The sequence below is a fragment of the Protopterus annectens genome, chromosome 3.part1 (assembly GCF_019279795.1).
Source record: "Protopterus annectens isolate FY-2018-M chromosome 3.part1, PAN1.0, whole genome shotgun sequence".
NCBI classification, from domain to species: Eukaryota; Metazoa; Chordata; order Ceratodontiformes; family Protopteridae; genus Protopterus; species Protopterus annectens.
This window is the reverse complement of record NC_056732.1, coordinates 867,927,486-867,938,385: the sequence shown is the minus strand read 5'-3', so window position 1 is coordinate 867,938,385 and position 10,900 is coordinate 867,927,486. Positions and strand designations below refer to the sequence as shown.

General features: G+C 39.3%; 1 protein-coding gene across 1 annotated transcript in view; it reads right to left on the bottom strand.

Annotated features, from left to right (window-relative positions):
* LOC122798304 (cadherin-7-like) overlaps positions 1 to 10,900 on the bottom strand; it is a 1,449,445-nt gene that overhangs the window by 592,558 nt on the left and 845,987 nt on the right. The window contains exon 6 of the mRNA XM_044067131.1: positions 6,391 to 6,578. Within this exon, the coding sequence (XP_043923066.1) occupies positions 6,391 to 6,578 (188 nt within the window). The remainder of the gene's footprint in view (positions 1 to 6,390; positions 6,579 to 10,900) is intronic.

Sequence of the window (10,900 nt, the reverse complement as noted above, 5' to 3'; positions counted from 1 at the left end):
CATAGCTTTGCAGACCAAGCTAGTCAGGCTTATGGGGCGATAGTTTCCAGGATCCGTTGAGGCACCACCTTTATGGAGAGGGACCACTGTTGCTGTACGCCACTCTTTGGGCACATATCCTGTAGTAAGGCTGAGATTGAACAGTAGTTTTATGTTTGGGTTTAGCTCTTCTTGGAGTTCATGTAGGATGCAGCCTGGGATACCATCTGGTCCCATTGATGCTGTGTTTTTTGCTTTGGAGAGGGCGGCTCTTACCTGAGCATCTGAGATGTCAGGGGGCAGCACTCTGCTGGGATAGATATTTGCCTTTTGGTGGGGAGGGGGGGGAGAAGTTTGCACTGAACCTGTCAGCTAGGATGTTGGCAATGTCTGTGGGTTCGGTGTATTTTTTGTCATTTTGGACTAATTCTGAGCATATCTGGGAATTACCACCCAGGTTCCTAACATAACTAAAGAAAGCCTTGTGATTATCCTTAGTGTCCTGTGCAATTTTTCTCTCAAAGCTGGCCTTAGACAATTTTATGTGTGCCAGTAGTTTTTTGCTAATACTGATCAGTGATGCCTTCCCTTTTTGGGATTTTGCTCTATCATTTAGTAGCTTCCTCCTTCTATTGTATAGTTGGTTTATGGCTGGGGTCCACCAGACAGGACATCTGCCTTTGGAGGATTGGGTCTTGGTTTTATTTGGGATCGCATGATCCATGCATTCCTGAAGGTGTTCATAGAATGCGTTTATAAAGGATTCTGCGGTCTGGGCCGTATTTTCCACAGGCCTGGGGCTTTGAAGGATTCCACCTCAGTTTTGAGGAGTGTGATTTTTTCTTTAGAGAAGTTTTTCACTGTGGTTTTCTGGGCAGGGGTAGGGTCGGGATGTGAATATCCAGTGAGATTAGTTTATGGTCTGATCTTACCAGTGAGGGATACACTTCTGGTCTGGAGTATAGAGTCCCCATGTTGGTGATGATCAGGTCCAGTATGTTTTCCCCTCTTGTGGGAGTGGTAACAAGTTTTTCCATAGCATTTGAGTTTATAAATTCTAGGAACCTTTGGGCTAGGGTGTTGGAGCTAGAGTAATGCTCCCAGTCTATGTTTGGGTAGTTGAGGTCACCCAATATAATGGTGTTTGGAGAGACCTTCATATTTTCCAGTGTTCTCAGGAAGGCCGAGTGGGGTTCCTGGGTTTGGGAGGGTGGTCTGTAGCAGGCTATAAACTGGAAGGCAGTTTTACCCACTGTTAGTTGCACATGGATAGTCTCTGATGCTTCGTGCTTTGCCACCAACCTGGAGGTGTGGGTATCTTTGATGAATATCGATACTCCCCCTCCTTTTGTGGTTCGGTCCAAGTTTTGGGGCCGAAAAGCATGGTATGAGGTATAACCTGGTAGTGCTGGGGTGCTCTCGGGAGCCCTGAACCAGGTTTCTGTTACTGCACAGATATCGATGTTCTCCATGCTAAAGAGAGTTTTGAGTACATGCATCTTGAGGTTTAGACTTCTGGCGTTGAGTAGCATTACTCTTAGTTTCTTATCCCTTGTGATACCTATGGAGGTGGGTTTGTCTTTTGAGCCTTGCCTAAAAAAGGCACTATGGGGGTAGCAAGAGCCTTTGCCAATATCCGAAAGTCCAGGGGTGACAGGTGCAAGCCGTCCCTATAGAAGCATTGTGGCTTGTCGAGCATATTATCCCAAGCTGACAGGCATTGGATCCCCTTTGAATGACACCAGTACTTAAGCCAATTGTTGAAATTGATCATCTTGTCTTACTGTTCGATAAACTGCCTCCGGCCCATACCTATCTGTATTCCATGCTGGGATTTTGTGTGCTACACAGTCTGTTCTCTGTCCCTGTTTCTACACTACTGCGCTTCGAGCAAATTGGTTAAGATTTATTAAATAGGTTGTAGACCTGCAGCGCAGTGCAACTGTTTAGTTAATATGAGAAAGAGGTTAATAATAGTATAGCAGACAAAGAATCAGTCTGCAAAAAACACAAACTATTACTAGTTCACATCCAAAATATCTGGAAATTTTGGGATTAGAACCCTGAAAACCTTCACACAAGCTGACTGACATAGTCCTTTGAGCCACAGAAGCTGCTTGCCATAAAGCGGATCATTCATCACACAATCACCTGCATAAATATGCACATTGCAAGTCCTCAGCTACCTAACATATACAGTGTAAGATCTAATTCTAGATTACTGTCCTGAGTTTGTGTGGCATACTAACTGTGTAATGCTTGTATAGCATAGCTGAGTTACTGTTATGGCAGTTACAAGGGGACACTGCTGTTTTGAGGAGTGGGGGGAAAAACATGTTCTGCTAGGATACACACTAGTCTGATTCTCATTGAACATCACTTTCTAACCTCTCCCTTGAATGATGTACCACTAATCTGTTGCAGTTGGACTGCATGAATATTCCATACATGAGGCCTAGTGATTACAAATGGAGGCATTATACTGGAATGGGTGTCTGTAGTCCTATGTGGATATAATTTCTGGCAAAATAGCCCACTATAATTACTTGCCTAATGTACCAGGTCCACAGCTACAATGACATATCATAATAATCCAGTAGAATACAGTGTAGGTTAAGGACTTTCCTTGCAAATGCAGCAATTGACACAACTGTAGCTCATGGCTGGCTGTCTGATACAAGCAGTACACTGTCAATACATGGTTAGGTACAGGATGTGTGAGTTGGCCTGCATCAATTTTAATATATGTACACGAGTAGGAGTAAAGTGTTAGTCCCTAGGTCCCTAGGTTGTGAGTGAATGGGCTATGCACTGTCTCTTATCCTAAGCTAGGGCATACAGAGTATGCCCATGTCTGCCTACAGGGACATCAGCAGGGGGTTCCTCCTCCGAGTCCTCCTGTCACTGTCGCTGTGGTGACCTAGGCACTGGTGGTGGGCTGTGTATCACTTCGCTTTGCTGATCCTGCTCCAGTTGTTTCTGCAGGATCAGGTTGTGTTGCATAGCACATACTGTGAATATGTGTGCACATGTGCATGGAGAATACTGCAAGGCTCCACCAGATATATCAAGGCACCAGAACCCTGACCTCAGAAGCCCAAACACATGCTCTGTGATGTTTCTAGTTTGTGCATGTGCCTCATTACGGTGTTCTTCCATGGGTGTGAGTGCATTTCTGATGGATGTCATCATCCATAGTTTTAGAGCATAAACATAATCCCCCAGTAAATGGCCCTGTTGGATGTCAGCCCCTAGAAAACATCTGATACAGCTGTGATGTGTGCCAGATATAGGAGTCGTGATAACTGCCAGAGTAGCCAGCACACATATTCATGATAATCCCCTGGGCATTTCACATGACTTGGCAGTTGATGGAGTGGTATTCCTTGTGGTTAACGTAGATTCTACCCTGCTCACCAGGGGGTGCCTTGAAGTGTACATGAGTGCAATCTATGGCACCCAGTACTTCAGGGTAGTGTGCTACACTGTAGAACTGTTTCATATTGCTGATCCTCTCTTCGGAGGAAAGAATATGTGCTCACTGGCATGCAGAAGCACAACATCCAGGAATTGGTGGCGTATCCTGAATGCAGATGCCTGTGACACCTCCATCATGTCCCCATTTGTTTTTTGAAAAGTACCTGTAGCTAGTCTCCTAAGGGCTACACATACCTTAGTTTCAACTGGGATTGGTTCTCCTCTGTTAGCACTGGCTTTGAGTTGAAGGCAGCAGAGCTCAGTGAGTTTTGCAATATTTCCCTGTCCACCTTGTAGTGCTCTACAATCTCCAGCTAATGTAGCTCCTGGAAGGTTACCCTGGCCTGAATACTCTTCTCCTTCTTGGCCTAGGCTTATTATCAGCAGCACAAGCAGCATTGTCTTCAGCATCTAGCACATACATATGTAGAATAGCTGCAGCAACCACTAGCATTATCTCAGTTGAAATTTCCAAGTCTCTACTCCAATGGTTCAGAGTACTGAGGGAAAATCAGAATGTATGATGTATGCATACTTTATACAGTTCTGGTGTAGGTACACAATGTGAGATTGGCTAATTATGATGCAGTTTACCTTCATAGGATATACATGACATGATTTAAAGGCCCTACTTTAGTGTGAAATGCTGCACTGTGCACAGTGTAGCACAGCATAGCTATGCAAAATTGTATATTTTTAATTGAATATATCCGGTTTCCATATATAGCCATCTACCTCATGACTTGGACATGGGTGGTCTGGTCATGTGAACAAGATAAACTATGCCCAAACCATTTGTGATAAGTGACACACTGCGCAAGCATGTGTACTAGGCACAAAAAAATACTATAAATTATGACACCTCCTCTGCTGTCATCCACATCCAGTGGGGATATAAACACCGTACAGGAGCCTACACGAATTGGTTATTCATACACAGTTGCCCCATTTAGTGATTCAACACATCCATGGCATTTACTCCTAATTTGCATAATATTCTTGCTGACAACCAAGAAACTACATGTGCAGATCTGATGCTTTTGTCTACAGTACATTATAATACTGTTCTTTTACATTTTTTTTTATCTTATACATGCTTGTGCAATGTGGCACATAGCACAAGCAAATGGGAATTAAAAAAAAACATTATTAATTTGACAGAATTCCTGCTATTTTCAGACATACACAGTGTATGGTTTGGATCTTTATGTATGGGATCTTAACTTTTCAGGGGAATAATGTGCATATTTGTGAACTTTTACATCATCTTCTTTCAGAGTAGACACCTGTACAGCTCATATTTTTTATTTATTTAATCCACATACACTACTAACACTGACATGGAGACTACTCAGATACATTACAGGTTGTTAGATTACTCCACCCGGTTAATTTGCATAAAATCCGGCTACTTAAGGCAAAATTTGCATTGCACAAAAAGTTTCTTAGCTGCATGTGCATGCACGCTGCTACACAGAGTTTATTGAATTGAAAATTGTTCACAGCCATGTGCACATCGAGCCTTGATGGGCATATAGGAAAAAAATCCATGTAAGCTTTATTGAATTTCTCTGAAATTGCATCATTACTATGGTATGTCATGGAGGCAAACTGTAAGACAAGCTCACGACTTACCATATCAGAGCAGTGACATCTATTTCCTACATGAAGGCTGATAGCACCACCTTTTCTCATTAGGAGTCCATTTGACATACCCCTCCCCCCCAGCTTGGTAGCATGAGGTAGATGCAAGTTTTGTTAGACTGGAGTACTATGACCATAATGTAACATCTTTTAGAATGAGGCTCTATATGTTTAAGTAATGAAATTGATAGCAGGGTAAGTGGTGAAGTAATAGCCATCACTGAAAAATATCCTCCTATTGTCTTTCAAGTCAGTGGATTGCATATCTGCATCAGGGAGGTCAAAATTCAAAATTGCAAGGAGAATTAACAAAAAAAAGCTATGTACTAAAACCAATTCATATTTTCACTTAGGCAGAAAGAGATAAAAATGACTCTTATATGAGACAAGAAGTAGTAAAGTAAATATGGCAGCAGAAATTCTGTCACTTTGAAGCAAATGCTTTAAGACTGCAGAAATCACAAAAATTATAAAGTTAGAAGCTCTGAATGGGTGTGTACAAATGTTCCTCTGGTTAGTAATGGGTAATTAAATGGACATATGGATGGCGAGAGTGGATAGATGAATATATGAGTGGATGGATGGATAGCATGGCATTCCCACCAGAAGAAGGAATAGAAAGGGAGAATAATGAAACTTTAACCATGCACACAGATACTGAGAGATATTTTAGAATATACAGAAAGAATTGTGGAACTCTTTTGCTGCATATTCCCTACCATCCATCCATCCGTCCATCCATCCATCCGTCCATCCATCCATCCAGCCATCCATCCACTTTAAATGTTGCAGCTGAATTAAAGTAATTATTATCTACACAAGTAAGGAAAATTAACAACATTTACATGCAAACCAAATTGGCTTCATTGTACATTATGGATATGGAGAATGGTATATAAGTTGTATACTTAGAGGAGTAAGATGAAGGAAGATATAATGGACAGCAAGTAAAATGTTGCACTTTCCTTGTTTTCATATTAAATTGCTGAAAAGGTGCAGACTGAACTCTTTAGGAAATTATGATTGCTGTGTTCTTTTCCTTTTTTTTTCCTTAAATAATTGCAATAGTTGATATAAAGACAATCTGAAATGGTTTGTGTAAATTAAAGCAATACTTCTATATGTATTCCACAATATACATATTTTCTAAGGTATCAGTAATTAAAAAAAAAACTTTTAACAATAAGCATATGAATCAAAATAATGATGCCTTAAGCTTTTTCCACTTGTGGCTGCTATTCATGAAAAGATAGATACACTTCCAAATATCTGTACATAATCATGTCTTACCTTTTTTAAAATTAAATTCCCTTCTTTGTTATTTGAGTCAGTAATTATGTCAAAGGCACCCGAGTCTCCTTCATTTACAATGATATAGTCCATTTCTGCATTTTTTCCTATATCCATGTCATCAGCCTTGAGCTTTCCGATTGTACTTCCAGGACTCGCTGCTTCTGAGACTGTGAAGTGGTATAGCTCTTAAATTGCAAATATACAAAAACAGCTGTTAATGAGAGCAACTCAAAAATATATTAGTCATTAAGTAGCCAACATGATAATTTAGCATAATGGATAGTTGCTGTATGTAGTAAAAAAAAAAAGATGAAGGTGAGTAGCTATTAAAACCGGATTTGGTTAAGAAAATCTTAAGAAGACTTGCTCGGGTATATCTAGCTTGAACAGTTTGCCCAGGTGAGGAACTATGGAAAACCTTCTAGGTTTTGGTCATTATGGTCTGTAAATAACTCTGGGCATGTTTGAAATACCAAAGTAAAACACCTTTTAATATAACTTTTGGCAGACAGAGCAAACTGGAAGACCCTTCTGTGTACAACCCATATTTTTATTTATTTATTTATTTATTTATTTATTTATTTATTTATTTATCCTTTGTTAGCTGCACAAGGATAGTAGATTCTTTTTAGGGGAGACATGAGGTGGTAGTATACTACTAGGAGAAATCTGGAGAGGGAATCAGGGAGTTTTGCCTACTCTTTTTGATATGTGCCATGGGATATTTTGCATCCACCTGAGCTACCACCAACTCAAGCAGATGGGGCTTTGATTTAAAATCTCATGCAAAAAACAGCACATATAGGAGTGCACCCACCCCCTTGCTGCAATGCAATGTCAGAAAATGATCTACCTGGTGTGGAAACAGAGCCCACAGCCTTCTGCACCAAAGACAAATGTGCTACCTGGCGCACTTAATGCGCTGCTGACACTGACACATTTTGATGTGTGAAAAAGCAATCTACAGTATCCAGTGGCATCATAATGGTTCCTGGCAAGCTCAAAAAGTATGTTTTTACTGGCTGACATTGAGATCCCAATAAGGAAAAAAGTTTTCACTTTAAGGATATGGAAGATGTTGGAGGGAAAAAATAACACTCCATACCATTTTCTTTTGGGGGCAGCTTTTATGGCATCTTATAATAATAGAGTCTTAGCCACTCCAAAGAGTGGTCAGTCAGAGTAGCTTTGTTTTGAGGAGGACTTAGCACCTCCAACACATGCCCAAGAATTGCCATGTCTGGGGCTCTGTGGTCTTTAGTGATGGTTATTTCATTCAGCAAAAAGAAAGTGAACAAGCCACACTTTAATTAAACAGAGACTGACGTGCTGTATAATGTTTGTAACTAGGAGTGTGTCGGCATGGTTTGTGATGTAAAATGTTTGCAACTAGGATTGTGTAGGTGTGGTTTGTTTTCATTTATATAAATGTATGATTGCCTGTGTAGTAAGTGATGGTTTAAAGAAGATGTGTTTTGTTTAAAAAAAGGCAGGAATTGAAACATTTATGTAATACTGCTTAGGTTATATGATATATATAGCAATATATGTAAAGTATAATGCTTGTTATGTTAATATAGTATGATTATTTTTATATGAATGTGAATTTGCCTATGTCAAAAGTGATAATGCAATAAAGGTGTTTGAAAAAAAAAACAGAGACTGAAGTCAGGACATGGTGTGGCAGGGCCAGAACAATCATGCTCTAGGGGACATTGCTTGCACACGAATAACAGTACTGTATGATGTTCAAGATCCTTATTCAAGTGATAAGGAGGCATTTTTTTCTTCTCTTTTGAAACTGGTAGAACTTATAACAGGACGAAGAGAATGGAAAAGGAAGACATTGTAAGGGTTCTCTAGTATTAAGTGATTGTTACTCTTCATAAGCACTAAATAGCTCATGGAAAGCCTGGCTGAAGAGTATTGCCCCCTTTAACTGACCAACCATATTTTTTATATTGTGCTCCACCATGGAGTGTGATACTCTAAGATTCTTCATATTTTTTAGGGATATCTGTAGCCATATGACTAAACCTGCATAAATGGTGATAACATCTATATGTTTATTATACTTCCTGGCCAAGTGGAATAACACCTTAGAAGAAACTGCTAGTACCTAAATAAAGTCTTCCTTGAACTCGTGGTTCCAGAACAGCAGAAAATGACCTAACTCCATCATCCATATACCACATCTGCACCATAAGGAGATAAAGTACTCTATATTTGTCCACACCTCATCTACAAGAAAGGATAGAATCTTGTGGAAGTCATATGAATAACTCATCACTCTCCTCTCAGACATTACAGTTGACTCCCTTACTACAACTACTCAAAGCTTTTGACTTCTTATCTGTTAGCATTGTGACAAAGTGCTGTGATGTGTGGGGTGTGCTGTGGATGCACAGAGATCACATATGAACCAGCTTCTGTATATCTTATAAGGGATCACTCCATCCACTCTGGGATATAAACAGGTTGTGTATCTTTATAAAGCTGCTGCTACAATGACATGGTTCTTTAAGATTCCAGGATTTTTCCAACACCATTGGTGGAAGACTACACAAGAAAAAAATGTCTCGTCTACCTTCTTGTTAAAACACACAGATCAGACTTTGGGAAAAGATATAGGAGCAGAAAATCAGACTATGATGTACCTAATAATATCAAGGACTTAAGAAGGGGTAAATTATACAGCACTAAAAAGGTAACCTGGAAAGAAGAAATTCATATTAATTTTTCTGTAATGGAATTTAATCTTAACTCGTAGTGTGCAAACTAATATTTATTTATTTATCTGTTTGTTTGTTTATTGGCATTTATTGACAGTTGATTACTGGTAAAATCTGACTGGGTTGGTGCTCATTTTCAAAAGAGGCTGGGGAGAAATGCTCCAAAGTATTACAAAATCATTTTAACGGCAATAATTTTACAATCTTTAAAAAGTATACAAGTCTACAATTTAAGTATTTATACCAAATTAGACATAATGTGAAAACACTGGTGAAGAACAGATACAACTTAAATGACAATGATTTAATATTTAAATACATTTTAGCCAGTTTATAGAGAAATAAGGGTAAGTTAGTACAATACAAACAGGAATTGCAATATGAAGTGAGAGAAGAACGCAAGTTATGGCATATTCAGAAAGAGAGACAGAGAAGAGAAATTAACTGAAGTAAGGACATGAGTGAAGAACAGAAAGTAAGTGGGTATAAGGTATACATAGGTGCTTGCTCATATTTAGGATATAGTTTATCCTGGGATTGAGCAAGAGCAGAGCCAAATGCTGGCTAGTCTTTCAGAATGGTTTTAAAGGACAGTAGAGAGGGAATTGACCTAATGGAGTTCTAGGCCTTAGCAACATGGTACAAGTACAAGTATGCCAGGCAAATCTGATAGGTTTGTGGACAGAAAGGAGTTTTTGGTTATTGGATCAAAATAACCAATTTGGAACATAGTTGTATAGAATATATTTAGTGCTGGACAAGCAGATGAATGCTGGATAATTTTATAGATGATAAGAAGCTGTGTATATGTTACCTGATGGCATTGTTCTAACCAATTTAAGTTTTTTAGTGCGAGAAACTTGTGGGTCCTAAAAGGAATATTTGTGCTAATGTATCGTTTTTTATATTTTACAAAAATTAGAAGCATGTTTGGTGAATCTGAATGTTTAAGTACTGTTGCCCTTAGTCTTTTTTTTTAATTAAAAGAAATGTCACTGATTCCTTCATATGCATGCCTTCATGTTTTTTAAACAGTTAATAAACGTGATTTTAAGCTGTTATACATATATATCTTTTATACGGAATACATTCATTTGATCGAGCTAACATTGCTCGATCGGGTATAACACCGAGTGTTATTATCGAAGTTTTTATTGCCGAATAGTCGGAATGTCATACAAAACACTGAATGCAACATTTCCAACTGCTCTACCACCTAAACAAGCACTACCATGGGTCAAAAAGGAGGAGATATTTTGCGATTCGCAACAATTGTGGTTACTGTTTTGAGGTTTTGCCGCACTGCTTTCGACCATATTCTGATCGACCATCCACCAGCCAATCAAATGCATGTATACCCTTTTATACATATTAGACAGGTAGAGCCACCTTTTTCTATTAATTGTCTATATATAGGTTCATAGGTTCATACTAGGCTATCTGCCCAAGGGCATTTATAAGCCTAGCCCATAGTTATGTGGCTTTCGCCACCCCTTTAGTTTGAATAAAAACTATGCCTATCATTTTTCTGTGCCTCTGTCAAGCAGTGACACTGAAGTAATCCCTGGGGTATATCTGCGATCTCCCATCCATTGGTCAAGATTCCTCTTGAACAAGGCCAGCGAGGTGCTCTGCCTCACATGTACCGGGATTTTGTTCCACAGCATAGGGAGTCTCTGGGTGATGAATCTGTCCCTCCAGCATGTTCTATTTATAACCGTGTCAAGGTTTAAGTCTCCGCCTTGTGGTTCTGAGGGATCTAGATTTTTTTGAGG